The sequence below is a fragment of the Nelusetta ayraudi genome, unplaced genomic scaffold (assembly GCF_046127955.1).
Source record: "Nelusetta ayraudi isolate G7.1 ecotype Tasmania unplaced genomic scaffold, CSIRO-AGI_Nayr_v1 ptg000042l, whole genome shotgun sequence".
In the NCBI taxonomy this organism is placed as follows: domain Eukaryota; kingdom Metazoa; phylum Chordata; class Actinopteri; order Tetraodontiformes; family Monacanthidae; genus Nelusetta; species Nelusetta ayraudi.
In genome coordinates this window covers 12,463,155-12,490,065 of record NW_027466092.1, presented here as the reverse complement: position 1 = coordinate 12,490,065, position 26,911 = coordinate 12,463,155, and the positions used below count along the sequence as shown (strand labels likewise).

Below are 26,911 nucleotides of genomic sequence, written 5' to 3'. Positions count from 1 at the left end.
ACTCCTTTGTCATTGGTCATGCTTCTTAATCTCGAAGGGTACGATTGGTCAAGTGACGCGAGTAACCCGCCCACGACTTTCAAACAACAGGGTTATGTCGTCACTTCCTTAATGAGAACCAGAGGCTGGCCCGTCTACGAGAAAGTCTTCAAGAGGGGATGCTTTGACGAATTTACATGCGATTTCTTTTCCCCATTGTTACTAAATAACGATACTAAAGACCTAAACGTTTTACCTGTGTCGACGGAATATCCTCCACCATGTCCGCCCAAGCTCAAATGAGAGCTTTGCTCGACCAGCTAATGGGAACAGCGAGGGATGGTGAGTTGCCGTAGAAAGCTAGCTAGCTTGTTAGCCAAGATGGAGCCACTGAGGCTGAGGGTGGCTTGTGCTGTGTGATGGACAGACCTGCATGAATGAATGTAACCACACTGCCGAGGGCTGTTTTAAACACAGAGACGTCAGAGTTCAGCAGCGTTAACAGATTATAGTTTGGAATTAATGTCTGTATCCATTTTGTGACATTTAGAGGGCTTGTACGATTTTATTTTCAACCTTTGTCACTTTTTACGTGCCCTGATTAGCTGGCTAGCATGCGCAGCTAACGTTATTGAATATTGTGAAGTTTCACTGAAACTGCGGCGCCATGCTAGCGTGGATCGGACGTTTCCGTCTCCGCCATGAATCCAGTTGCAATTTTGATGAAAATAATGATGATTGAAGTAACCGTGTCCTTGGTTATTTTTTCCGACACGGTCAATCATTTGAATTGGACGTGCTAAGTTCACTTTAATATTTAAAATACGTGTGTGAATTTAGTTAAGTTATTGTTAATTAGTAGTATTCTAATAGTAGCAATATGATGTGTTTGTTTTTTTTGTTTTTTTTTTTATCACGAATTTGTTGTTTATTAAATCTTTCTCTGTATCGACTTTTACAAGTCGATCAGCTCACTTGGAAAATACATTTTTAGAATTTTTCCGTGAAATTTTCTGATTTGAAGAAAAAAGTGAACACAGTAATAATTACAAACCAAATGTACACACGTGTAATGGATTGGTTGGTTAGTTAGTTAGTTAATTAATAAGTAAATAAATTAATCTCTTCCTTTAACTTCCTTTCATTTGGATACAGATGTTAATTTATAAATCAGCTGAAACGAAGAACTGATAGCTTCTTACTGCCCGGCCTCTTATAAATCAGGTCCTTCGCGGCAGATGATTGACTAGAGCTCCAGCCCTGTGGTTTATCATTTAGCAATCTGATAATTCAACTTATCCATTTACTGCTGACTTTGTGTTGTGAGTTTGTGGGTGTATGTGTGGTGAGATTGATATCAAATTCTTCCCATACATTTGTGCATACAAACTGAACAATTGTGGCCCCTTTATTTTATTCATTAAGGTTCAGTGTATCTTTGCCAGCCTACATCAATCTGCAAAGGAGTTGCAGAAAAGCCTCATGTTCATCGAGCCGTGAGTCACACATAATTTCTAAAGCTGTTATGATGAATATCCCAACAGTTTGTTTGCCTTCCGCAATTTATTGTAGCCAATTTTTGTAATCACGAGAAAAATAAATGGGTTTTTCTTCAGAGACAGTAGCGTTACAATTTGGGGTAGTTATAAACACAGCTTGAGCTAAGGCGTCTGGTTGCGGAGAATCCAAACGACCAGTTTTCCTCGGCGCCATTTTTCTGAAGGCAATTGTAGAAGTCATCGGTGGAAAAAAAAAAAAAAAAGACATTGCACACATAATTTACAATCTGACTTGTGTATGACTCCCAACTTCTTACCACAGGTATGGGCAAGAAAACTGTTCCCATTTAAACTTTTCTACAGCGGGTTTATAATTCTGCTGCTGAGGTCTTGAAGATGCAGAAGGGTACAGTATGTGGTGCGGATCGCAGTGTGTATAAACTACATTTTCTTAGATCTTTTTTTGATTTTTTTTTCCTTCCATTTTACAATGTGCTATTTTTCTTTATAAAGGCTTGGCTGGGTTAACTGAGACATTTAGGTTTCTCACAGAAACCAGCAGTCTGTCCGACATAGACAAACGTGTTGGTACAGGCTATTCACTGTAGTTAATTATATCAAGAAGATGCCTTCATTGTCTCACGCTCAACTTATTAGAGCTTAAGAATACTTGTAAACGACGTGATGTAAAGACACAACACAATTCAAATCCAGTTGAAATTCAGTTGAAGCTCGCCATTGTTTTTTGTTGAGGCTTGGGTGAGGTAAGCACCAAGAACCATGAAGTAGCCTCAACTTGCAAACTTTCTCCTCAATATTTGGCTCCTAAACGTTTGAATTGAAGATAATCCTACTGAGCTACAATTTCTCGATACACACATTACTTATATGCAAGGTCATGTAAATCATGACTAATAAATATCTGTGGAATTTTTGTCCCAAGAATTGAATGCATTTACTGTAATGTTTTTCAAAGCAGCTGACACCTCGACCCCGCTTGAACTATGTTGGGTTTCTCTAACTGGACCTTGATTTGGATTGTTGCAGGAGATGAGACGCGACAGAGGGTGAAGTTCACAGATGAGCGTGTCTGCAAAAGTCACCTTCTAAACTGCTGTCCCCATGACATCCTCTCTGGAACTGTAAGTACATAAGAACCAGGATAAACACATCCCAAATTGATGAAAGATAAGAAAAATTGAATTGAATCGTCAAACGTTCTGGTCCTTAAGGCCGAATGACAGTTTAACTAACATCTGCAAATGATTTTGCTTTAGAGGATGGATCTTGGAGAGTGCACGAAAATCCATGACCTGGCCCTTCGTGCAGATTATGAGATTGCCTCCAAGGAGCGGGATCTGTTCTTCGAGCTTGATGTAAGTGATTTTGACTGTGAATAGTTCAAATGCATTTAAGTCCGCATTTGAGAATGTGTTTCCCCTTTTGCTGCAACCCACATCTTATGAAAAGCCTTAAAATGCCACATCTAAAATTGTTTGATTCCATAATGTAATAAATCCCCTCGTGTGACGATGGAATGTTAAATCAGTTCACTTGGTTCTTGGGTCAAGTTTTGACATGTTTGTGTGTAATTAGATAAAACATGCTATGTATTTATTTCTTCCAAAATATTCTTTATTTTTCACAGTAGCTACGATATTGTACATTAGGAAACATTCTGTTGCAACAAATTGATATATGGTATATGGTTAAATGTAAAAAACTGTTCAAAATCAGAGACTTTTAAAATACAAACGGGCTCCTTAGTTTTTGTGCTATTTAGCCTGTGTTGCTGTTCATTGTTAAAACAAATCATCCCGATACAAACGTCTTCTATCTTACGAGAACCTTTTTCTGCAGAACTTTGCCAGTTTTAATGTCCTCATCTGTCGTCCACCACTTGTCTGTGTTACAGCTCTTTATCTCATTATTAATGGGGATGACAGTTCTTCCACTGTTAGACACATAAGTGCCGCTTTATAGCCTGTTCTCCACTTCTCCTATCTGTCACAAACGTAATGTTTCTTTAACAAAACACAAATGTTCTCAATGATGGTGTGCTCGGTAACAAATCTCCTCGCTGCTTCAGGCGGTGGATCACCTGGAGTCCTTCATCGCTGACTGTGACCGCAGGACAGAACTGGCCAAGAAACGTCTGGCCGAGACCCAGGAAGAGATCAGCGCTGAGGTCGCAGCAAAGGTGAGCACAAAAAGATGTTATTATGCCGAGCTTTGAGTTAATCATCACCCAGGTTCTTTATTGGATTAGGTTGCTCACTTTTCACGTTTGTCATTTGTTCAATTTCGTCCGTTCCGCCTTTCAGGCAGAAAAGGTTCACGAGCTGAACGAGGAAATTGGAAAGCTTCTGGCCAAGGCTGAACAGCTGGGGGCAGAGGGCAACGTTGATGAAGCCCAGAAGGTGCTGCAGGAAGTGGAGAAGGTCCGCACGAGGAAGAAGGATGCTGAGGTGAGCCAGGGCCAGACTGAGAAAATGCACAGTGGAAATGGCCGCTGCTCCTCTCTGGAGTTAGAAATTGCACCGTCTAATGTCTCTGTGTGTTGTTTGCTTGTTTGTTCTTCTCCCATCCTCAGGAAGAATACAGAAACTCCATGCCCGCTTCCAGTTTCCAGCAGCAGAAGCTGCGGGTGTGCGAGGTGTGCTCCGCCTACCTGGGCCTGCATGACAATGACCGTCGGTTGGCCGATCACTTTGGCGGGAAGCTGCACCTGGGCTTCATCCAGATCCGAGAGAAGCTGGACCAACTAAAGGTACGTTTCGCCATGTTTCGCAAAATGTTGACAATATTTCCAGGTATATTTCAGAGTGATGGGGATCTACTGTGTGGACGTGGTTGGCTCCTCATTCAAATGGTTTGCTTGGCTTTTGTTTTGAACAGAAAACAGTGGTGGACAAGCAGGAGAAGAGGAACCAGGATCGCATAAAAAGACGAGAAGAAAGGGAGAAAGAGGAAAAAATGAAGAAGAGGTGAGTTTTTGTATTGATGTTTAAACTACTTTTACTGCTGCTATGCTAATGCTAACTTTAATGGTATTGACTTTTGTTTTCATGATGTTTGTGTTTTGCTTCTTTCAGGACCAGATCGCGTAGCAGAGAGCATAGACGGTATGTGCCCTTCTTTATCTCGCTGCTTATTATCTGCGCCCGTGCTTGTGTGTAATTGACCATTTGTTTCGGTTCTCGTGAAGTTCAAGTCAATAATAAAGAGGCGGCTCTCTGAGAGATTCTCACTGCTCTTGCTTTCGTCCGCAGGTCGCGCTCTCGTGACCGCAGGAGGAGACGCTCGCGCTCCGCCTCCAAAGAAAGGCGCCGCACCCGCTCGCGCTCCAGGGAGAGGAGGAGGAGGCACCGCAGCCGATCCAACTCCAACTCCCGCAACCGAGGACACCGTCACAGCCACGAGCAGAGCTCCAGACACAAGTGTGTGCTCACACTGTCCCACATAAAAAGGATAGAGTAGTGCTTTTAGGATTCTGTCATGGGTTTCTTCTTCTAGCTGCACCACTTTAAAAGTGCATTAAGACAGGAGTGTCAAAATAAATAATTCATTATTTTATAAAGTAAATAAAATTCTTAATTTGCAGCCTTCTGATTTAAATTTCAGCAATAACTTTTTTGCACGGGCTAATAATAAATTTTAAAATAAAATAACAACAATACACCAAACAAGTCATAATAATATCCTTCAATGAAGAGCCTGTCTTGATCCAAGTGCCAAAATCCCAGCAGAGCAGAATTAGTAGTATTTGAAGTACATGTGCTTTATAATACGTTGCGGGCAAAATATAATTACAATTATGATTGTACTATAATTATGCCAGAGTTTGACACCTATGCCCTAAGATAAAACACATTCAGCACCTTGTCGAACAGCACTTGTAAAGTGATTTGCTTTTATATTTTTATATTTTGGTCATTGTTCTCTGTGTCAGGTCATCCAGGGACAGGGAGCGCTCCTCCAGAGACCAGTCACGGGATCGAGACAGGCGCGACCACATGAACGGCAGGTCGGACTCCCGCAGGATGGACGACAGGGACATGGGTGACCTCTGAAGACCTCCCCAAACCCCCAGCACCTCCACCAGTCACACCGCCACCATGTTTTCCCGTCTGTCCAGTCATTGGCCCCGTCTTTGACCCGTCTGTTCCTTTGCCTGCCTGTTTTTTTTTTCTCTCTTTTTTTTTTTTCTTTAATAGTTAATGCAGCCAACTCAGAGTGTATCTTAAATATTGTATTGATTCAGATTTTTAGTGTTCAATTATGGCAAGATTGTATTTGGTGGGAGGATCAGTGGTTGAGCAGTAGTGAAGTGTGTCATAATTTATCTGTAATTTGGTGGCGTCCGTATCCAATATTTCTTATGTTTTCTTTTTAAAATGACCCCGCTGTGGTTCCAATCATAGAAACTGACAGCCGATGTTCTGCTTATTCACTTTCAACGATGTGCATTCTGTAAATATGTTTTGGGCCTACTACTGTTTTTCAGTCCGAAAAACCCCCGTCCCAACTTTTCTTTCCTACTGACAAAAGCTTTTCATACAATTTGAGTGCATTTCTCGAATGTCTTTCCGTATCTTCCTGTTTTTCTTAAAATAACAACAAGCAAATTTTGGAACATAAAGGGTTTGATTTTGGTTTCCTTTGTCAATAGTAATAATTTCATTGAATAAGTTCAAATTTTATACTGTTATTTGTGAGAATATTTGCTTAGGTTTGGCAGTAGGAGTATGTGTTTTGTTTATTTTATTTGTTTTTATTACCCTGTTTGAGGTCAATGCATTAAAAAATAAAAGGCAGACTCGGAGGTCATGTTGCCATGTCAGAAAGTAGAACCAAGAAATAATTGGAAACTCGATGCTGTGTAGAGCTGTACATACATTTTAATGGTCAAATGCAGAACTCCAGCCCAATTAGGACAAATTCCCCTGTGAATACACTCACATTTGAAAATATTTAAATGAATGCATTTGTTTAACCCTAATGTGTGAGGTCATATCTGTTTATGTTCTGCTAAAAACCCTTCTTAAAACTCAATAAAAAACAAACAAAAAAATTGAATCACATCTCTGCTGGTCCTTCTTTCCAAAGCAGCCGTGCTTGTGTCGCTACAAGTCGATCAGTTATCACACATCGTTAAATACAACCTATCTACCAGACAGGAATGAAACATTATACAGTATTATTCACATATAAACTATACAAGAAAAAATGTCCTTGAAGAGCAGCCACTTGAGTTTAAAGCTGCAATTTCTGACGGCAGGCGCACAAAGCCATGCCAGGACAAATTTTTTTTTTTGCAGCACTTAACACTTGACAGACAAAATAATCAAATCATTGGTGTTTTTCTTCCTCTATTCTTGGTAAATAAAGCATCCCAATGTGAATGATGTCGCCACCTTGGAATGTGATCCTACTGAAACTCTTGAAAACTCCTTTTGCCTACAACGTGCTGCTCTCAAGTTTCAAATCAACCTTCATTTTCTGTTTCTCCATGACTGCCTCCAGCTCTGTGGCTCTTCGGGCATCCTGATAAAAGAAATTAAACACATTATTATCGCCATTCAGTTCTCTTCTGTGAAACTCATTAGGAAAGACTACACCGAATCTTATTTTTTACTGATGGAGCTAAAACCCTGAAATGAGTGATTCTGCAGAGCAATGTTTTTAGTGAATCTGCTGTTGACAACCAGTCACCTGGTTCAATACATAGGACATCTACTCTACATTAGGGAAAGTTATAGGCAAAACAAATATGTATGCATTGTGTAAAAAGACCAAATTAATATTTTTTAAAAAATGAATTACTTTAATTTCTTTAAATAAGAAAGTTTAATTTTAGTACACAGATACTTTAAGTAATGTATGCCACTGTCCATATTTTATTTTATTTCCCAAATAACTCAGTAAGTTATTTTTAAAAGAATGAAAAAATAAAGTACCTCGAGTAGAGCTTTCTGCACAGTGAGCTGGCTGTACACTCTGGCGCCCTCGTCTGGAACCACAGCTCGGAGTTCTTCCTTGTTGAGGGAGAAGAGCTGTGCGCCTGTGAGCACTCCGAGACATGACACGGTGCTGAGGGACAATAAACATAACACACTTCAGCCTTCACAGGTCAGCCAGTGGTTCCAAGTCTTCTTCTCCTTCTTTGTCTTCTTCTTTTTTTGTTTTTACACCAAAGTCCTTGTACAGTAGCCTAAAAAAGTCCTTAGGCTACTGTAGGCTCCTGTACAAGACCATTAGCAGGACAGTCACACCTCTACTAGTAACTGCAAAACTCAATTTGTGTAAGAAAACAACAAGCTAATCTACCACTGAGCAGGAAGGTCACAAGTCTGTGTTTACACTTTCTGTCTGTGCCTGTGTGGGCATGTGCATGATGTGGCTGGTGTGTTTGTCCCCATTGGCCATGTGATAAAGTGGCAACACAGTGTAGGCCACCTTGATCGCCCTCAGGTGGCCGGGACAGGCTGCTGCAACTCCCAGTGCAGGAGAATCAGTGGCAGAAAAATAAACAGAGGGATGGAAATGAGTCCCTAGTTCTACTGTGTTAATTTCTCTGTCAGATGTCACACCTAATGAACTGTTTCCACCTGTCAAGTACACTTTCAAAAACAACCAAGTTGTAAAACCAAGCCACTGACACACAGCATACACAAAAATATTGAATGTTGAACCTGGAAAGGGTTATGCAGTCCTACTCCAGGCCAGATGGGAGCGCTGTGTCAACGGCAGACTTGTTGTTTTAAAATTCAAAATTCTCATTAAAAAAAGCTATAATTTTCTAATGTAATACATAACTCAAGACACACTTGATTGAATTCATTGCAGGCGTGTCCTTTGTTGACCTTATGAAACAGAGTGAGTGTGTGAACGGCTCTGCGTCGGGTGTCTGACGCCACTCACGGTTCACTGAAGCCCTTCCCTCGCAGCCAGTCGGCCACCTCCTCGGGAGGGGAGTGGTAGTCGAGTGGGACGGTCGTCTCCGAGGAGCGGTGGATGACCAGAGGCTTGTTCAGGTTAGTCTTCCCATTGGTCAGCCGCTGGAGGAGTTCGTCATTCACCATCATGGCTGCAAAGATCCGGGCAAAGAAAAATAATGATGTAACGGCAGCGACAACCATGTGACTCAGCAGGGAAGGAAAAAAAAGCAAGAGATCAGGGTAGATAGGACATCGATCACAATGCATTATTATTCATTATTATCACTTAAAGGTTCACCTATTATATAATAGTTTGTAGCAAATAAAGGAAATGTAAGATGGATTTTCCATATTCTTGGAGAGTTTGTTATTCTAACTCTGATGAAAGGAGATGATCACATAACATAGAGTGTTTAAGTTTAGGTGGTCGATTCCGATACTAGTATCGATACCATCACACCGATACCAGTGGTATGTGTATGTATACAACAATTTTGTTTAATTTGTGTTTGTCCTACAGTGAAACGTTGTTCAAAACAAATCACAGAATATCTTTGGAAAACTAAAAAAGAAATTGATGATTAAGTGCTCAGTATTGGTATCGGTGAGTACTGAGAAGCAAGTACTGGTACACTACTCCTTCTGTAAAACAGTGGTATCAGTGCCCTATTTGAGTTGTATTCTGTGTTGATCGGACTCATGATGCCAACATAGAGAGCAGCTGAGTGGTGGTGACACAGCTTCAATGTCAAGTTTTAATAAATATGATTGACAAATCACATCCCAACAGGTTTCCCCATTGACATTAAAACCATTATTCTTGAATAAAACAATGAATAATAGAAAATGACGTTTAAAAAGCTTGACTTGAACGTCTCATTGGAGTCCTTGTCCTGCCATGATTCAACACAAGTGCTTTGTCCTACAACAGTTGAATCCTGACGCGGCCACACCTCCTGCACAAACATACGGGGCCGTACCTTTATTTTCTGTCTCCTCCGCTGCCGGTGCGTGTTGGCTGTACGGCGGTAAGCTGCGCGGGCGCAGTGGTGACCGGGAGGGCGGACTGGGTGTCGCCATGGAAAACGTCTTGGGGAGCGGCGGAGGAGCAGGAGCCTGCGGGTGTGACGGGCGGAGAGGGTGAGTGACGTGGGAATTCAGGTTCAGGTGAGCTTGTGCGTGTGTGTGTGTGTGCGTGCCTTACACTGGGGGGCCTGCTGGTGACGGGACTGGAACTCTCGACGTGCTCCACTGGTCCCAAGATGTTGGAGGGAACAAACCCAATCTGCTCGAAGCGATTGCGACACTTCCACCAGCGCTTGGAGGATTCCAGCACCTGCGACGAGAAACGTGAGACTTGAGCTTTTCCACTGGAAAACACCCATGTGACTGCTTTTTGCCCGTGTGACCTCACCTCCACTGTTTCGCCCTGCTGCACCGAGAGCTCGCTGCTGTTCCTGGCTATGAAATCGTAGGTGCAGCTGTAGAGCCTCTCGGACGGTGGAGGGAGTGCGGTGCCATCTCTGGAAGACAAGGGAGGCCGATCGCCGTTAGTTTTATTTTGTTCTATTTTTTTTGCCGTCTTTGGCTACTTTGTCACGACTCGAACGATACGCTCATCACTTACATTTCATCAGGGTAGCCGCTGTTTAGATGCCTGATTGGCTGTGGTGGCTGCTGCTGCTGCTGCTGCTAAACAAAAGCAGAAAAGACGTTCTCTTACTTTACAGCAAACATGAGCGAGAAAAGAAAAGTCGGCATCGTCACAGGTGGCTCCAGGGGCGCTGCTAGCGATTTAGGGCCAAATGGCTAGAAACTAGTTTGGGTTCCCTTATATACGTATTAAGCATACATGTTTACTAGTGTGACAGTGGCGGTCCTGTCACTATGCCTCCAATTGGTCATGCGCCCTGGCTGCTTTGGCCGAATGGTTAAGCGTGCATGGCTATTACTCGGGAGTCTGGGGTTCGAAGCCCGCCCGGGCCCTCTGCGCCTTGCCACACTGGTATCCCATACCCACCAAAAGAAGGCCCTGTGTGTAAGATTTAGTAACCCCTAGTGGTCAGGAAGTGCACTGTGGAAAATGAAAATGCTCTGTCCCGTCAGTTATGACATCCTTCTTGTAAAGAAGTCGAAATCCAGAAGAGATCCATGTTCTTGGCTACTGTTAATCTGAATGCTTATTATCAACAATTTTATCAAACTAAAACCATTTTTTTTTTGCCATTTTCTACTGCATTTCATACCGACAGACGCTTTTAAATGTTAAGCACCGGGCCTTCAAGAATAAATTAGGTGACCGATTTAAAGAGCTGGGGCAGTCCTGCCTTGATTGCCATACATCAACAAAACACCAGGAAATGGAGGTGAGAACATGATGAAGTTGATGGTATGGAATGTTTAAAAAATGTGGTTGGATGAGGATTAATTCATCAGAGGAAGAAAGGAGGGAAAAAAAAACATGTCCTGGTTTGTTGTCATTTAACACCAGTGTTCTACTTTGTGAGTCACATATTGGCGCCGCCCTTTTTCCTCCTCCCACAGTGGAGTAAATGCCTCAGTTATGACATATGCGTGTATTCCGTACCTCTTGTTTAACTTGGAGGTCTTCATTTTTGTGCTGTGACTCAACCGGATCTTCCCAAACCTGCCCGTCTGGCCTCAAGACTTCGGGCTTCCAGCCATCCAAGAAGACGGGACTGTATAGCGCGACGGGCTCTCTGAGCTGAGACCTGAGAGAGGAAGAGGAAGAGGAAGAGGAAGAGGAAGAGGAAGAGGAAGAGGAGGAGGGGTTCACTCAAGCGTAAAAGAGCCGGATTTGTAAATAACAGTGTTTGTAAGTTCTGTTGGTCACTTGTAAGTTTGTAATTGTCACTGTAAGATGGGCGCTGTTGGCGAGTGTAACTCCAATTATGTAACAACGCAGACAGCTCTGCGAAGGTGAACTGCTGTGTGAGGTTTATGATTCTCCCTCACAATCAGGGCAAATCTTGTCGTTATTTTATCAGCTGTGTGCAAAAACATTTAGAACTAATGTTCTCGGTCAAAATGATTCAATACGTCACACTAAACAAACCAAAGCCGGCCTTACAAATTAAAAGGGGGAGCTTTTACCCCCCTAGATGAATTAAGGGAGACAAATGAAATCAAAATGAAAACTATTCCAGCGAAATAATGTGCTTCATGGCAATTTTACAGACCGTGGGAGACTCCAGTTGAGGTCCAGTGAGGCCCACAGCTGCCTCTCCTCCTCACTCAGGGTGTCTTGTAGCAGTGAGATGGCAGAGGTGGTCATGGCGGGGCTGGACACCGAGGCTCCCAGTGCTGGGCCGCCTGTGGTCTTCACCATCTGGGTCACACACACACATTAGGAAGAAAGAAAGGAGCATGATTGCGTGGTGTGTGCCGTTTAGGTGTGCCAGCGTGAATAAATCAAGCACACCCGTATGCACTGCCGGGATGGGATGGGAGAAAGCCTGTTTCAGTCTAAGAGTCTCATATTGACTTATTCAGTCACATGATGCTGTGCGGAATGGATCATAAACACTGTCAGTATCCATGTAGCTTAAATCCAAGTTATTGCCACTGTGAAATAATATCATTGTCTGTGAGTGTACATGGAAAAAAACATGGAGAGGAAGTGGTAGTGGATCCGTGTTTGTCTTCAGACAGTCAATGAGCATCGCCGACCGCTCAAACAAACGCTGCCTTTCTCGTGTGTTTGAAATCCCTGAGAGAGCGGCATCGCGGGGAGCTGCCCTGTGCAAACAGACAGACCAGCTAGCAGCTTTCGGCCAGCATTACTCAACTTCACTTCTGACTTTCCACTATTTTGACATGACACAACGCAGCCGCTGAGTAAACAATCGTAGGGACAAACACAGCAGTCTGGGTTTTATCCGCGCTGGTCCACAAATACTGTGACACGACGGCCAAGACGGACTCTAGATTTATTTATGTCGCTGATCAGTATGTCCGGTTGGTATAAAAGACAAGGCCCTATAGTGTGTGTGTATGTGTCGTGTGCGTGTGACGGAAGCCTCGACAGGTGCTGCCTCCATAAGCTTCGCTATAGGCTCCTGTCAACCTGTTTTTCCCACTTGGGTTAATTAGAAAGTGACAGAGAGACAGCAGCACTGTTTAGATGAAGTGTCTCAGTGCGGTTGGCACAGCTGGCAATCTCAACCTACACTGCAGTTTGTTTATTCATTGTTATTTATTCAGTTCCGGCCCAGTACTTGAGTGCAATATTCAAGACAGATTTGTTTTGACAGGAAACATTGAGATTGTTTTGCATTTTTTAAATTCAATTAAATTCAATTTTTAATTGTATGTTTATAAATTTGTGAATTTGATCAATATTCATGTTATTAGTATTTTTCTTTTCTGTTTATATTTATTCTGCTGTGTGTGCTCTTCTGTGTTTTTTAAATTATATTGCACAGGGACCTTTTATACTTAAAGTTTAACTTTCTGATTCTGCTGCTGTAAAAGTTTTATGTCACATCATCTCATTTACATCTCATCTCATTTCATTTTATCTCATCTCATCTACAGTTTATTGATATACACAGCGACTCTCTCACCATATCCAGAGGTTTGAAGATGTGATGGACCAGCTCCTCTGATGAAGGGCTGACGATTGCGGATTTCAGACGTGCCTGTGATGCAAAAAGTGAGTGGCATCATCCTATTGCCATCGTCATCATCATCATCATCATCATCATCATCATATAAAACAAGATATGATTCTAACCAGACTGGACACCCACCAGCAAGGTGAAACAGTATTTGAACTTCTGGAAGATGTCAATAAACTCCTCCTCTGGCGGCGGCCGGGCCTTGGTGGCGAGCAAGTCGTCTGTGACCAGGAGAAATAAAACAAGTTACTTAACACCGAAGCTCGGAAAAGATTTTGCAGATATTCCCTTTGAAGGAATGGCTTCACTTTACCTTCAGCGCTCTGCTTTTTACTTTTCTTCTTGTTTTTCTTCTTGCGCTGGCTGAGCACCGTGGCAGCCTCCGCCGTCTGCTGCAGCTTGGCCATGAACGTCTCGATGTCATCGAAGCAGTGGTTGAGAATCCCCTGGGGGAGGAGGGACTGTTTAAAGTGAACCTGAACTACAGACACGCGGAACAATAATAGAAAAATGAAATGGGGAAGCCGTACCACTTCTCTTTCGGCTCTCAGGAACGAGACTTCAGGACCGCCGTTGACTGTCAGTGGAGAGAGCAGATGATCCATTTTCAGCCATGACTCGGCTCTTCGCTGCATTTCCTGGCCCGGCTGAATCCCACCCACCCCCCTAGCCAACCACTGCTTACCAGGAACACACACAAAGCAAGCTCTGTGCTCCCCAAATACCTTTCACCTCTCTGTTTCCCGGCTTACCCTCTCGTAATGTCAAAAATTTAGCAGCGTTTGTCTTTGTTTTGTTTTTTTTCTTCCCCCCCCCCCCCCGTCTTTCTTACCTCTCGGTCCAGGATAAGGTGGAGGGTTGACTGGCGGGGGATTGGGAGCGTGTGGAATGGGGGGGTTCGGGATGTCGTAGGAGTCGATCATGTCTCCCCCACTGTGAGGTAGCCTGAAAGGAAGTTCAGAGCTGTTTTGCTGTTTCACATTGTAGACATTTTAAAATCTTTATCATTCCAGTGGATGATAAAGATCCACTGGATCTTTATCATCTACAGGTTGTAGATGATGAAGATCTACAACCTGTAGATCTTCAGAATATATCATATTTAGCCCTCTGTTTACAGCCTCCTGCAGAAATGCTTGTTTTTTTTTTTTTTTTAGCTTTTTGCTAAAACTGACACTTTCTCGCAACTTCCACATATTTGGTTCCTCAGCTTATTTCCAGAACTTTGCGCTTCAACATAAACTGCGTGTAAATTAGACAGCGTGAAGACAAATAAATGACAGTGATTCCTGGGAGGCTTCTTGCCTTCTTTCCGAGAGACACATACGGACTTCATTTTATTCTATACTTCTATTTTATAACACTGGAGAAGAGCAGTTCACTGACGGCAGTGTGTCATCACTTGTACGACACAACGCTGCAGTGCAAATGTTCCCGTTGTGACGGCGGCAGCCGGTCTGGCCAGACGACCCTGTCCTCCAGCAGTGAATATAATTTGATGCCTCTGAAATTCAATCCTTCAGCCCTCATGCCTCAATTGAAAGTACTGTAAACAATCCAACTGCGCCTTGTCGTGGTCACGGCTGACTTTTGACGCCTCAAAAAGGCGCCTCGGCCGGCGGTAAGAACCTTTTAACGTACAAAACACGTGAGAGTTGGACCTCAAGTACAGAAATACTTGACCTGTTTGCCTTCTGCTCATCACCGAGGCTGTAAATCGATGCCAGAGCTCTGCTTGCCCTAACTCAGAGTTTTGTTCGAGTTGCTTGTCTCTTACCCGGCGTGTCCGTCCTTTGAAATGTCCTTTAAAAAGAGACGCTGTATTGGAAAGCAGGTAATCCGTGGCGGCTCGCTGTCACGGCTGCTCTCTCTCTCTCTCTCAGTCTCTGTCCCCTCTGTGAGACCTCTCTTCCCCTTCCCTGCTGCTTTTGTCACATCGCCTATCTCTGTCACACCTTCTTAAGTTATGTGCAAACCGGTGGAACGAGTCGTCCCCTCAGCTGTTTACACTACTGTCTCTGTCCCTCTCGGTGCCTTCGACAGGTGGCTCCGGTGGGGGGAAACTAAAACGTCATCATGTTTTAACAGAACCAGCCGTTAGTATCGGTTGGTTCCGATGTGAGAAGATCAGTGTTTGCCTCTTCAGTTAAGCTCCTGTTAATTATCTTCCCCCTGCTCTTATTTGACAATCCATCGACCTCTTCTGATATGGAACATACCTAAATATACACAGCAACAATGCAGCATGGTGACAGATTGAGTGCAGAGCCAAAGCATGATCCACTTTTAATAAGACACGTATTGGAGGTGATGTTCAGTGGATGATGAAAAGTGGTGCTGCTGAACTACAGCAATCTGTGGCAGTGTGTTGATATGTTGAATTACAGCTGTTGTAATTCATGTGAAATCTAAATATGGTTGAAATCTGGTTTATGAAATGTTATATCTACAGTTCAGAAAGGGGATAAATAAATAAATGACAGTGAACGTATGACTATTTAATGGAGGCAGTATAGATAAGATGTAATAACGAGTGAATTAAGGTGAAGGATGTAATATTTTAGACTTTTTCCTACTATTTTTGTACATGTGAACTGCCATAGAATAGTATAATGGAATCTGAGATGGAATGTCATGTTTGAGGCTGTTTTTTATTGATTTGATTCAGAATTTTGGAGCTTGTGGCAGTGAAAGTCGTCCTACCTGAGGGCCTCAGGGAGCTTCTTGGTCCTGCTCCTGGAGGAATCCGAAACCGCCTGTGCGATGTCATCACAGATCTGCTCTGCCTGCGAGAATAAGCGTCACCACTTGTAAAACATGAACCAAGCTCAAAACTGACTCAGTGAGTCGGCCGCCCGGGACCGGCGGGGAGGCCCTCGTGACGCAGCAGGCGGATTGTCGCTCACCTTCACGGTCTCGCAGTTGAAGAAATGGATGTCGGGCTTCGTCTGATCTGCGCTTTGGCAGACGAGCAGAAGGAGGGACGGGAAGAGTTTCTCAGTGTTGACGGCATCGCAGCGAAGGATGGATTTGAAAACGTAGCTCTCCAGCTCGTCCTGGGAGGAAAACGACAACAAAACATGGTCATGGGTGAGAACGTCAAGCAGCAGTGCACCTCAGGGCCAGTGACATATTTACAGTGTGTGTGTGTGTGTGTGGGTCAGGGGGGTCGTGTCCTCACCTGGCTCTGGACGTCTCGCAGGTAAATGGCCTCCGCTGCGACGTCCAGGAACATCTGTTGGCTCCACAGCTTCTTGTTCTGAGCCAGGAATGAGAGGCGAGCCTGTGCCTCCTCCACGCCCTGCACGTCGCCGTCCTGCAGCGAGAACGTCAGCAGGTGCTGCGCGCGCACAAAAAAAAAGGAGGCAGACAGACAGACAGACAGGAAAAGGGAGGGTGAGAACGTCGCCACTGTCGCTGTGCTAGGCTGTGATGTCTCTAGGGTGGTGGTAGTGGAGGAGGGTGGACGAGAGACTCACCTCAACGAGGTATCGTGAGACGTCGGCCATCCTCTTCCCACTCTGGCGCCTCCTCTGGAGATAGAACATGTCGGGGATTAGCTCAGAAAGGAAACCCAGAAAGAGGCTAAGTCAGAGGTGGAGACACTGGCAGCGTCCCAGTGTTCCAGCAGGTGGGCAACACTGTGACCTTAGCTTGTCTTCCTGAGATCTGACGGGCCTCAGCAGACAGCGTCACCGCCCACATTTCGATTTTCCTTTCGCACTTGTTTGAGTTTACGTCAGTTACCTGGGTTCCTGCATTGAGTGTGCTGAGTGTGTGATAGAGAGAGAGAGAGAGAGAGAGAGAGAGAGCAAGAGAGATAGAGAGAGCGAGAGTGAGAGCAAGAGTGAGTGAGCGAGAGAGAGAGAGAGAGAGAGAGAGAGCAAGAGAGATAGAGAGAGCGAGAGTGAGCGAGCGAGAGAGAGAGAGAGAGAGAGAGAGAGAGAGAGAGAGCAAGCTGCCCAACCAGTCTGACGACGGTACAGTGTCAGCAACTTTGCGCGGTTGAGTCACCATTAGTGGGATCACTGGTATCAGGGCAGCCAGAGCCCAGTTCGACACTTTGTCAAAGATCAGTTTCACTGAAAGTCGTTTCATTTTAAAGCGCTCGTCCACGCCTTTGTGTCGCTCGGCGTGATGTTGACGTCCTCTTTGTTTTCATTCAGCGTTTCTTTTGTCAGCGCGGCGACAGTAACGATCTTGAAACTTACTTTTGAATTCAAGAATAACTACAACATGAAGACTAAACAAAAGACAAAGTAATCAATAACCGCTGCCATGTGAAAACCTCAGCCCACAATTGGTTATAAGCTGCTCTGAGAATTATGTAATATAATACTTTTTATATTACATGGTTCTGTTGATGTTTGAGGATGTTTGCTGTAACCTTCCAGGCATATGAAGAAAAAGTTACTATAGCTACATGACTTTAGGTTAGACTGACAATAATACAACAATCACTAGTTTTAGATTGAAAGAATCAAGAATTTTTATTGTCAGTCTGACCTTCTGTTAGACGAGGAGAATGAAATGTTGTACTCAGGAGCACAACAATGCGGTGTTTGAACATGGCATTGACATTAAAACAGACCTAAAAACGTGAGTGCATCTTACTTCATCAACTGATGAAATAAATCTCAGTTTCCCACTGGTATCATTTCAGATGCATTGTTGATGTTGACATAGCAGGGTGACCAGCAAAAGTATTTCAACCATCTCAAATCCTGACAGACAGCAGAAGCAGGTTACCGAAATTGAAGTTTGAAAAACTGACCGTGCTTGAATGGGCCTCCGGTTCCTATTCTCCAGTCCTGCTGTCAACAGCCGTGTGTGAGTTGAGAGCCACGAGCAGACTGGTCGTGCGTCGCTGCGTCTCTGTGTGCCTGTCTCTGTTTGCTGCTGCTTGTCTTTGTGCAGCAGAGGTGTGTCACCTTGTTCAGCTCCTCCCAGCCGTCCACTTCACCTTTACTGATAAAAAATATTTGCCCAATCTCTCAGTAAATGTAATCCAGGGAAGAACAACATGGACGCTTGTGATCAAGAATTATATTTATTGCAGATCTGCAGCTTTGTATCCTCCGTTATAACGCTTTTCATTCAACTTACTGCATTTTATATCATGCTTGCATCAATCAGATGAACCTTGGTGTAGTTTCAGTATTTCCAGCGTTTTGTTTTTTGCATGCATTCAAAGTTTTGCAGCTTTGATTCACAGACAGAAAACTTTTCAACTACACCTGCAGCTTGGAAATAAAATATTCTTAAACAGAGCCTCCACATAAGCTTTGGATGTGTTGATAAGCTTGCATAAACACTATGGTTTACCTTGGGTTACCTATTTTGGGGGGTTGGGGTAGAGGGGTTGGTCACCACAGAGAATGGGTTTCAGGTTTCACAACAGTTCTGCAGTGGAGGTGGCCTCCAACAAGTCTCCATTTTATCCTCCAATGGAGCAGATAGGAGGAGTCAAGTGGAGTATCCGTGTGCGTGGTTGCCACCTCTCACTTGACTTTGGTTCCCTAGGACGGTTCAAAGACTCCTTACCAGGGGAAACTCACCGGGCCGGAACTGCAAGGTAACTACAATATCACCGCTCATATTTCCGGCCGCGCTGACGGCTTTTGCTGCTCCGTGAGGTGACACTGTCGCGGGTTCCCTTGAGATTTGTCTCCACGCGCGCAGCGAGTTCAGCTACGTGGCATGCGTCATGCATCCGCGCGCGCATGTGTTTGTTCTCGGCGCACGCAACTTGTCAGTCTGTCGGGTCAGCGCGACTGGTGACAATCCCACTCAGGGGAGAAGAAGTCTGGCAGTGTCTTAACTTACAAAAATAAATCTAAAATAAAAAAAGAATTCTTCAGAAGAAGAAGAAGAAGAAGAAGAAGAAGAAGAGCTTCCCCACACCCCGCCTGCTAGAAAACCAGTCTGCTTGTCAGGAGGCTGTTGCATCAGCCCCTATTTGTTTGTTTTTGGCACTAACAGATACTCCAAAAACAAGGACGGATTATTTAAAGAGGGATACATTTTTAATTTAAAATGAGATAAATACGTGCCACCAGATGACAAAATTAGGACCCTCCAAATGGCTTATTCAGGATTTTATGTCAGATGTTAATCTTTAATTTATATATTTAAAATGCATTCACTTTTCTGGGGGGGAGATGCCAAAACCCTTATTGTCTTTGCTAACAACGAGAGCGACTCTAAAGATAAGGGGCGTCCAGCACGAGTTCGCACGCCCAATATACACAGACGATAAAGCTGGTTATTATGTGGCGTTCACGCGTCATAGTTTTTTCGAGGGCGTTTTGGGGTCCGTCTTGAAACGTCACCAGAATGCAAAAAATGCTGCCAGCAACAGACCAGGAGCGCCAAACAGCTGACAGACAGAACACTAGAGTAGGCCAGACTATATCCTTCACTCATAGCCTGCAAGGTAGAGTGAGCCCACTGCTGCCAAGGTCACACATATGAAAAGGTTGGTATTATTTATTATTAGATTTCCTAACAGAATTAAGAAGGGCATCACTGACTTGGAGCTTTGTAGCTCCGCAGCAAACATGGTGGCGCAGTGGTTAGCACTCCAGCCTCATCATCAACTAAGTTGTGGGTTTGATTCCAGGACTGGACCTGGAACCTTTCTGTGTGGGGTTTGCATGTTTTCCCTGTGTCTGTGTGGGTTCTTTCCAGGTTCTCCCACAGTCCATGTGAGGTAAATTGGCAACTCTTAATTGGTTTGTGTGAGTGGTTGTTTGTCTTTCGATGTGGCCGCATTCTCTTTTCAGGATTAATAATATTTGATGAGACACATATTATTTGCGATGAACGGGCGACTTGTCCAGGGTGTCACTCTACCTTCGCCCTATGACAGCTGACATCGGCTCCAACAGACACCTCCGCAACCCTGAGTGCAGGAAGAAGCAGACATTGAAAATGAATGGATGGACCTATTGATGAACTTAGTTGCTGCACTCACTGATGGATGTCCACATCAGATCTTGGGGCTCAAACTACGTTGTGAGAGTTTTCGATATCTTACAGCCCTGAAGGCATCACTGTGGTGGGCGGGACCTCGCCTCGCCTCTGGGGCGGCGTCCTCTTGTTGCATCACTCGGAAGTAAGCGCTGTTCTCCTCGAGCTGCTGCTGCGCGGTGTTTGACTGATAAAAAAGCGCGGTCGCGGACTGTAGCGCCACAAAGCCAAGACACACGTTGCTTCATCATCTCTCCAGCGACACCACTTTAGTTCACAATGGCGTTTAGAATATGACGGGTGACAAAAGACGGGTAACGTCTTGGCTCGCGCTGCATCTCAGTTTCAAAGCAGTTCTGCTCACCACTGGCGCACGTGTCCCTTCCTCGTAAACCGGCTAAGGAAGCAAAATACTACACTCCAAATTCCGATCCTCTATTCGATCCTTTTATTTGGCAACGTAACGAGTGCGATTCGGGACATCTCCGTGAAACGACGGAAGCTGGTGGAAAGGTCAGTTTGGTCTACTACGATAAACAGCCGCCGTTTACACGGACGACTGGAAGTCACGTTGTAATCGGCTGCTAATTTACTAGCGTGCTAACTCGATAACTGCTTATTTCTCTGGCAACGCGCGTCACAGTTTGTTTTGTCGCGTGGAGATGAATTTAGCTTTGATTTATACGTGACTGTTTTAACGTGTTGAGGACATATGGGGTTTGGACCCATCTCACCTAATCTGGGATTATTTTACACCTGTCTCTCACAGGAAATACAATTAGTGTAGGTACCTGCGAGCTAGAGAACCACATGGTGGGATTGAACGAATGTTGTGATCCACACTGTACAGTGCTGCTTCTTTATCTTTACTGCTTTCTACACTGTGTAGATGCATGCTGAAAACATCAAATATATGACCAACATATGTGGATTAATGTGGCAAAAAATTTGCAAATGTCTAAATATGTTATATCTACTTTATATTAATGGTGACTATTCTAAATCAACTAAAACTAACACTTATTTGAGTTGTTTCACATTAAAAAAAACAAACACAAAACATATTCCATATGTGCTCATTCATAGTTTTGATGCCTTGCGTGACAATCGGCAACGTAAATAGTCATGAAAGAAAAACCATTAAATCAGAAACTTCTCATATAGTGGTCATTGTTTACAATAAATGGTCTGTCAAGTAATAGCTATTCTGCATTTTTTTTTAAAGGATCAATTAAACATCCATGAAAGCTCTTAATCTGACAAACCTTTTTTATTACAGTGCATGAGTTTTCCTTCCATGAAATTAGCTGCATGATTGTGTGCATGTTATTCTGTCAACATTTTGACCTTTTTTTTTGTTTGTTTGACTGTCCCTGTCTTAGATGGAAAAGCAGCCACTGCCCAGCGATGACGATGACAAGACGGTGAGCACGCAGTCGGAGCTCCTTGGCTTGGCTGGCGAGAACGGCGAGCAGGGCTCCTCGGAGCCTGCTGCGCGGGCCGGGTGGAACAGCAAGGTCGAGTATTTTCTGGCCCAGGTGGGATTCAGCGTCGGGCTTGGCAACGTGTGGCGCTTTCCTTATTTGTGCCATCAAAACGGAGGAGGTAAGACCTTGCGCAAATTGCTCCTCCAAGTAAAAATCATGCATTGTTGTGCACAGTTAATAGATATTTAATGAATGCAACCACGACTCTCCTCAGGATCCTTTCTCTTTCTGTACGTCCTGCTGATGCTGGTTATTGGCATTCCCCTCTTCTTCCTGGAGCTGGCTGCTGGACAGGCCATCCGACAGGGCAGTATTGGAGTGTGGAAGTTCATCTCTCCCAAGCTTGCAGGGATTGGCTACTCCAGCTGCGTGGTAAGAAAAACACCGTCTGATCGAGGGAGGCCTTGAGCAGTGTTCATTGTGGTGCTTGGGGTTTGCATTTTTTTGCCGTTTACATAAAACAGACTGCGTTGTGATTGGATCGTCTTCAGGTGTGTTTCTTCGTGGCGCTCTACTACAACGTCATCCTGTCGTGGAGTCTCTTTTATCTTGGGAACTCATTCCAGTACCCCCTGCCGTGGGAACAGTGCCCAAAACATGGAAATGTTACAGGTATACACACAGGACAAGGCTCTGAATACACAAGCTAGTATTTGGTGGAATTAAGATAAAAACAAATAACTCATAATATCCTTTCTTTGTTTTTTGTTTTTTACCCTACTGAAAGAATGTGAAAAGAGCTCCCCCACGTCATATTTCTGGTATCGCAACGCTTTGGATATCACAGACTCCATCGATGAAGTGGGCTCTTTCAACCCCTACATTGTCTGCTGCCTGCTTGCAGCCTGGACCATTGTGTGCCTGGGGATGTTTAAGGGTATCAAGACTTCAGTCAAGGTAGCTGTTGTGACTTTTGCATATAATATATATAATATAATATAATATATATAATATGCATATAAATATGTCGTGGGAAAATTTTGGGATGTGTAGGATTTAAAACAAAACAAAAGGAAATGCTGTTATTATAGCGCATTCTGCGTTTGATTTAATCCCTGTCATGCGGAAGGATTAGAGTTTTCTGTGCATGATGGAGTTTGTGGAATGTCCAGTCTGAGGTGCTGACCCACTTCATTGGCTAAATTTCTTCTTCTTTTTTTATAACACATTTGCAATGTGCAATCTTGGCTACACTTAAACAGAAGTTTTTTTTTTAGTTTTTAATGGATCTCTGAGCTGTATAGGATTGTGTCTTGAATAACTAATTTTAATTTCTATATTATTTGATTTATTTTGTTAAAGGTGAATTGTAATTGCGTGATAATAGTTTTGATTTTGATTTAAGTAATTGCATCTCATTGAATTTCCACTTTGAAAATTATTTTTTCTTCTTTCCTGGTTGTCAGGTGATGTATTTCTCCTCCATCTTTCCCTACGTGGTGCTAATCTGCTTCCTGGTCCGAGGACTCCTGCTGGACGGATCCCTGGAGGGAATCACCTACATGTTCTACCCCAAGGTAGGTGCGCACAATGTTTGGAGTAACGTGAAGACTAAACGGATGAAACTGAATGTTGAGTCTTGTTTCTTTTCTGAACTCTAGCTGGAAATCTGGGCCGACGTGCAGGTGTGGCGGCAGGCGGCGACGCAGGTCTTCTTTGCCCTTGGCCTTGGCTTTGGCTCGGTCATTGCTTACTCCTCTTACAATCCCAAGAACAACAACTGCCACCGCGACGCCTTCACCGTCTCTGGTATCAACTTCCTCACGTCCGTGCTGGCCACCCTGGTCGTCTTCGCCGTCCTCGGCTTCCGTGCCAAACGAAAGGTCATGGAATGTATAGTCGGGTACGTTGAGTAATTGGGTGTTTCTTTCCCACGCAAGACTGAGCACAGTGTGGCATTTTGATGTTCATCTCTTGGACTCTTCCTGCAGCCAGTGAGTTGAGCTGACCATCACTTGTTCTTCTTCCTCTGTTCTTAGCAATGTAAACAAGTTGGCCGAACAGATTCTTAGTGGTGATGTGGAACCTCATCACATCCCACCCTTCAACTATTCCGACCCCAAGACTGTGGCTGTTGAAGACTACACTGCCTGGTTTAAGCAGCATGGCAATTCCACCTCAGGGACTTTTACAGACTGTGACCTGGAAAAAGAAATGCAGACGGTAATAAAATGTGTCTGTTTGCTTTGGGAGGTTTTTTTTTGTTGTATATGCTGATGATGATTAATTGAAGTTCTAACTCTTGTTTGTTTGCAGGGTGTGGAGGGCACTGGCCTGGCTTTCATTGCCTTCACTGAAGCCATGTCCATGCTGCCTGGCAGCCCCTTCTGGTCGGCGCTCTTCTTCCTGATGCTGCTCAATTTAGGCCTCAGCACCATGTTTGGAACCATGGAGGGCATCCTGGCCCCCCTCACCGACCGCTTCAAAACCCTGGCCAACAACAAGACCAAACTCACCGGTGAGTTGTGGTTACAGTCCGTTTGGAGATGAGCAGTGACGCCATAACTCGATTCATCAGCAATTCAATCCTGATGAAGAATCAGAGGAACTCATTTCGATGAACTAAGTTAGATTTGTTTGATGCTTCGGTTTGATTTCTGGTGGGTTTGATCTGCTAAAATTAAATATCTGCTGCTGCTGCTGCTGCAGCTCCTGCTGCTGCTGCTGCTGCCAGTCAGACTGAGAACCAGGAAGAGAGAGAGCTGAGCTGCAGTCTCGCCCCTCTTTATAGGTCTTGATTACTGTTCAGCCACACCTGTTGGAAAGGGAACAGACAGAGTGAGCGCAGGATCAGACTGATCAGCGAGAGGGAGGGGGTGGGGCGTGCACCAATAAACCACTGGTGTTTCCTTTTCCTGATCTTCCTTTTCTACGCCATTTTTTTTCCTTCCACGTTGCAGTGTTCAGCTGCGTCATTGGCTTTGTCATCGGCCTCATCTTCACCCAGCGCTGCGGGAACTACTTTGTGACCATGTTCGACGACTACTCTGCCACTCTGCCCCTTATCATCGTGGTGGTGTTTGAGACCTTCAGTGTGGCGTGGCTCTACGGAGCCGACAGGTGAGGCCTTTTTCCTCTTTTCAGACTGCAGACTTGCAGCTTTTTGTGCAACTTTGAGCTCCAACGTGAACACCGGCCTCTTGCCACTCGTCTCTTTAGGTTCCTCGATGACATCGAAGTGATGCTAGGCTGGCGTCCCAGCGTCATCTACAAGTACTTGTGGAAGTACGTCTGCCTGCTGGCCATGCTGGGGCTGCTGGGCGCCACCATCATCAAAATGTTCATTAAATATCCCACTTACATCGCCTGGAACCAAGAGACGGTACAAAGGATTTGCCTCTGTAAACTGAACTGTGGGGGCTGTGTGGGTTTTTTTTCTGCATGGAATATGTAATAGTGTCATAGTGCTCTCACTGACCGCCTTCCCTCCCGTGTGGTCCAGGCTTCCGAAGGACACCTGGAGTACCCGGGCTGGGCCCTGGCCGTTCTGGCTCTGCTCATCATATTTGCAATGATGCCCGTCCCAGTGGGCCTGATCCACGCCCACCTGCGGGACCGAACCAAGAGGGCATCCAGAGGTTCGGAGAACGGTCAGTACAGCATCGTCAACGCCGACGACAAGTGTGACACCCCGATGACGGATATGTCCGAGCTGGAGAGGGGCGACGGGTCGGCCCACCGCTTCCCTTGAACTGTGGGTATGGCGGTGTGTGGCCAAGGGTTGACTTTGCACCTCGCGGCGGCGGCAGCAACAACAACTTGAAATGAAACTGTGGATGCAATTCTACTACAAAATGCGTTCCACTTGCGTTCAAGACTTTGGAGTTTGAAAGTATGAAACAGTTTGAGCGAGAATAGTTCCGTTTCTAGAGAGAAGCACATCAAATGATTGTTTCACTTTACGGCCGACTTTGATGAAATATTTATAGAAATGGTGTCCTTTTTTTTCACTTTTCTAAAACTGTAAAAGTTAAGTCTCTGTGATCAATTTTGTATATAAAATCAACCATGCAGAGGTTCTTCCTCTCACTTTACATTTTACGGTATCATTTTAAACCTCGGCTGTGATGGTGTAGGTGCCAGTTACGTATTTTTTTTTTTTTTTTTTTTTTTACAATGAATGAAAGTTCTGAATAGTTTGAACTGGTGGAGAAGGTGGCGCTGTGGTACAGCAGCATATTGCTGCCACACCAGAGAGGGAAAAAAAGAATCTTAAAGAGTGATACTGGGCAGATTTCTTTTCTTTTCCCCCTCTTGCATGGCAGCCTTACAGTACTGTACAGTCCAGCAGTACTGTATGACTGTTACAACAAAAGTAGTTATTACGTCTTCCTAAACAGAACAAAGTGTCCGACAACGTTTACATCTCAACCGACAAACTGGGCACTGCGTACTGTGAAGTGCCAGAGAGACACTCAGGATTTCTTCTGGTCTTATCAACCAAGTGGTAACAATGCTGATTCACAGTAGTGGTAAAAAGTTTCTGGACATACCTAAAATTTTTAATAACAATTATGGTTATTCGAGATTTGCCCGAGAATTTATTCGTTCCGCATCAGTGGCAAACATTGTTAATAAGACAAAAGAGGAAAATAGAATTCCTGTTGTTGTTGAACTGTGGAAGTGTTGCTTGGAACATTGTGGGAACGTTGTGGGAAAATTGTCCAAAAGCTTTTTTCCACCACTGTACAACACGACAACCTCAGCTTGTCACTGAGCCACGTGTGAGTTCGACATCATGAAGAAACTTGTTTTAAACGACAATCATGCTGACATCAAAGTGACATATTTGTACGTTTACAACTACTTCCCACTGTTGTGCTAATTTGAACAATGCAATCCCTTTTTATTTTTGTATTTTTTTTTTAAACAAAGCAGGTTAAGCACATTCTCTAGGCTGCCTTAAATAAGGGCAAGACATCAACATTATTTACATTGTAGTTTAGCTGGTTGAGTGACGATACTCCGTAACCCTGCAATCCTGGGGATAATCCTCAAGTTGCCTTGCTGACACCAAATCCTCCCTGGAGGTTCAGGCTGCTGCTCTACTGCACTTCCCCACTGCGGACATGATACTGTGTGTGCACAACATCCCTCACAATAAAGTTATGGTACCTTTCCCTGGTCCCTGCAGACTAAATCAGATTGAAAGTATTTGATTTCAAGACTATGTCTTTAAGGTTAATATTTAATCGTCACTAGTTTTGGTAAAATTCCTTTTTGAGAAAAAAAAAAAGTTTTTTGTTGTGTATAGAATGGTAAACTATCGTTTTGTCTTGTGAAAATGTTCTGTGCAAGTGAACCCTCCCCCCACCCCCCACCCCCCAAAAAAAAATATTATGGTGACTTTAAAACCAAGTCTCCTCTTTTTTACTTTAGTTTTAATTTTATTT

General features: G+C 44.1%; 3 protein-coding genes across 14 annotated transcripts; 2 read left to right on the top strand and 1 right to left on the bottom strand.

Annotated features, from left to right (window-relative positions):
- The first annotated feature begins 103 nt into the window (after positions 1 to 103).
- luc7l (LUC7-like (S. cerevisiae)) lies at positions 104 to 6,325 on the top strand. 8 transcript variants are annotated; one of them, XM_076034534.1, is made up of 12 exons: positions 107 to 321; positions 1,405 to 1,475; positions 1,801 to 1,884; positions 2,526 to 2,620; positions 2,756 to 2,854; positions 3,568 to 3,678; positions 3,803 to 3,946; positions 4,072 to 4,248; positions 4,377 to 4,465; positions 4,574 to 4,603; positions 4,751 to 4,918; positions 5,431 to 6,325. In XM_076034534.1, the coding sequence occupies exons 3-12, from the start codon at positions 1,875 to 1,877 to the stop codon at positions 5,549 to 5,551; spliced, it is 1,044 nt and encodes a 347-aa protein (XP_075890649.1). In that variant the 5' UTR covers positions 107 to 321; positions 1,405 to 1,475; positions 1,801 to 1,874; the 3' UTR covers positions 5,552 to 6,325. The 8 variants fall into 8 exon arrangements, with proteins under 8 accessions (XP_075890643.1, XP_075890649.1, XP_075890647.1 ...); XM_076034532.1 differs by having other exon boundaries at positions 1,801 to 1,896; XM_076034530.1 differs by having other exon boundaries at positions 1,801 to 2,620.
- Positions 6,326 to 6,361: 36 nt separating this feature from the next.
- Positions 6,362 to 18,567, bottom strand: LOC142893698 (epidermal growth factor receptor kinase substrate 8-like protein 1). Of its 3 annotated transcripts, none has more exons than XM_076034520.1 (19): positions 17,834 to 18,567; positions 16,539 to 16,592; positions 16,241 to 16,399; positions 15,966 to 16,115; positions 15,763 to 15,845; positions 13,892 to 14,004; positions 13,590 to 13,636; positions 13,373 to 13,505; positions 13,192 to 13,280; positions 13,006 to 13,080; positions 11,620 to 11,768; positions 11,007 to 11,151; positions 10,047 to 10,111; positions 9,834 to 9,942; positions 9,624 to 9,755; positions 9,400 to 9,535; positions 8,403 to 8,568; positions 7,439 to 7,571; positions 6,362 to 7,025 (listed from the first exon to the last, which is right to left on the bottom strand). In XM_076034520.1, the coding sequence occupies exons 2-19, from the start codon at positions 16,566 to 16,568 to the stop codon at positions 6,939 to 6,941; spliced, it is 2,001 nt and encodes a 666-aa protein (XP_075890635.1). In that variant the 5' UTR covers positions 16,569 to 16,592; positions 17,834 to 18,567; the 3' UTR covers positions 6,362 to 6,938. The 3 variants fall into 3 exon arrangements, with proteins under 3 accessions (XP_075890635.1, XP_075890637.1, XP_075890636.1); XM_076034522.1 differs by having other exon boundaries at positions 10,047 to 10,105; positions 17,834 to 18,566; XM_076034521.1 differs by having other exon boundaries at positions 10,047 to 10,108; positions 17,834 to 18,564.
- Positions 18,518 to 26,382, top strand: LOC142893700 (sodium-dependent neutral amino acid transporter B(0)AT2-like). Of its 3 annotated transcripts, none has more exons than XM_076034524.1 (12): positions 18,518 to 18,634; positions 21,414 to 21,636; positions 21,733 to 21,890; positions 22,010 to 22,130; positions 22,240 to 22,415; positions 22,925 to 23,035; positions 23,120 to 23,361; positions 23,498 to 23,681; positions 23,775 to 23,976; positions 24,419 to 24,578; positions 24,678 to 24,840; positions 24,961 to 26,382. In XM_076034524.1, the coding sequence occupies exons 2-12, from the start codon at positions 21,414 to 21,416 to the stop codon at positions 25,207 to 25,209; spliced, it is 1,989 nt and encodes a 662-aa protein (XP_075890639.1). In that variant the 5' UTR covers positions 18,518 to 18,634; the 3' UTR covers positions 25,210 to 26,382. The 3 variants fall into 3 exon arrangements, with proteins under 3 accessions (XP_075890639.1, XP_075890640.1, XP_075890638.1); XM_076034525.1 differs by lacking the exon at positions 18,518 to 18,634 and adding an exon at positions 19,751 to 19,771; XM_076034523.1 differs by lacking the exon at positions 18,518 to 18,634 and adding an exon at positions 19,914 to 20,544.
- The last annotated feature ends 529 nt before the right edge of the window (positions 26,383 to 26,911 follow it).

What these genes read in the sequence shown, in the direction of transcription:
- luc7l (XM_076034528.1), top strand. Translation starts at nt 261, where the DNA reads ATGTCCGCCCAAGCTCAAATGAGAGCTTTGCTCGACCAGCTAATGGGA. An exon ending in AGAAGCTGGACCAACTAAAG is followed by an intron (nt 4,249 to 4,376) that starts GTACGTTTCGCC and finishes TGTTTTGAACAG; the next exon opens with AAAACAGTGGTGGACAAGCA. An exon ending in CGTAGCAGAGAGCATAGACG is followed by an intron (nt 4,604 to 4,750) that starts GTATGTGCCCTT and finishes TTTCGTCCGCAG; the next exon opens with GTCGCGCTCTCGTGACCGCA.
- LOC142893698 (XM_076034520.1), bottom strand. Translation starts at nt 16,568, where the DNA reads ATGGCCGACGTCTCACGATACCTCGTTGAG. An exon ending in AATACTGTTTCACCTTGCTG is followed by an intron (nt 13,081 to 13,191) that starts GTGGGTGTCCAG and finishes TTTGCATCACAG; the next exon opens with GCACGTCTGAAATCCGCAAT. An exon ending in AGCAGGGCGAAACAGTGGAG is followed by an intron (nt 9,756 to 9,833) that starts GTGAGGTCACAC and finishes TTCTCGTCGCAG; the next exon opens with GTGCTGGAATCCTCCAAGCG.
- LOC142893700 (XM_076034524.1), top strand. Translation starts at nt 21,414, where the DNA reads ATGGAAAAGCAGCCACTGCCCAGCGATGACGATGACAAGACGGTGAGC. An exon ending in GTATCAAGACTTCAGTCAAG is followed by an intron (nt 22,416 to 22,924) that starts GTAGCTGTTGTG and finishes CCTGGTTGTCAG; the next exon opens with GTGATGTATTTCTCCTCCAT. An exon ending in TGGAAAAAGAAATGCAGACG is followed by an intron (nt 23,682 to 23,774) that starts GTAATAAAATGT and finishes GTTTGTTTGCAG; the next exon opens with GGTGTGGAGGGCACTGGCCT.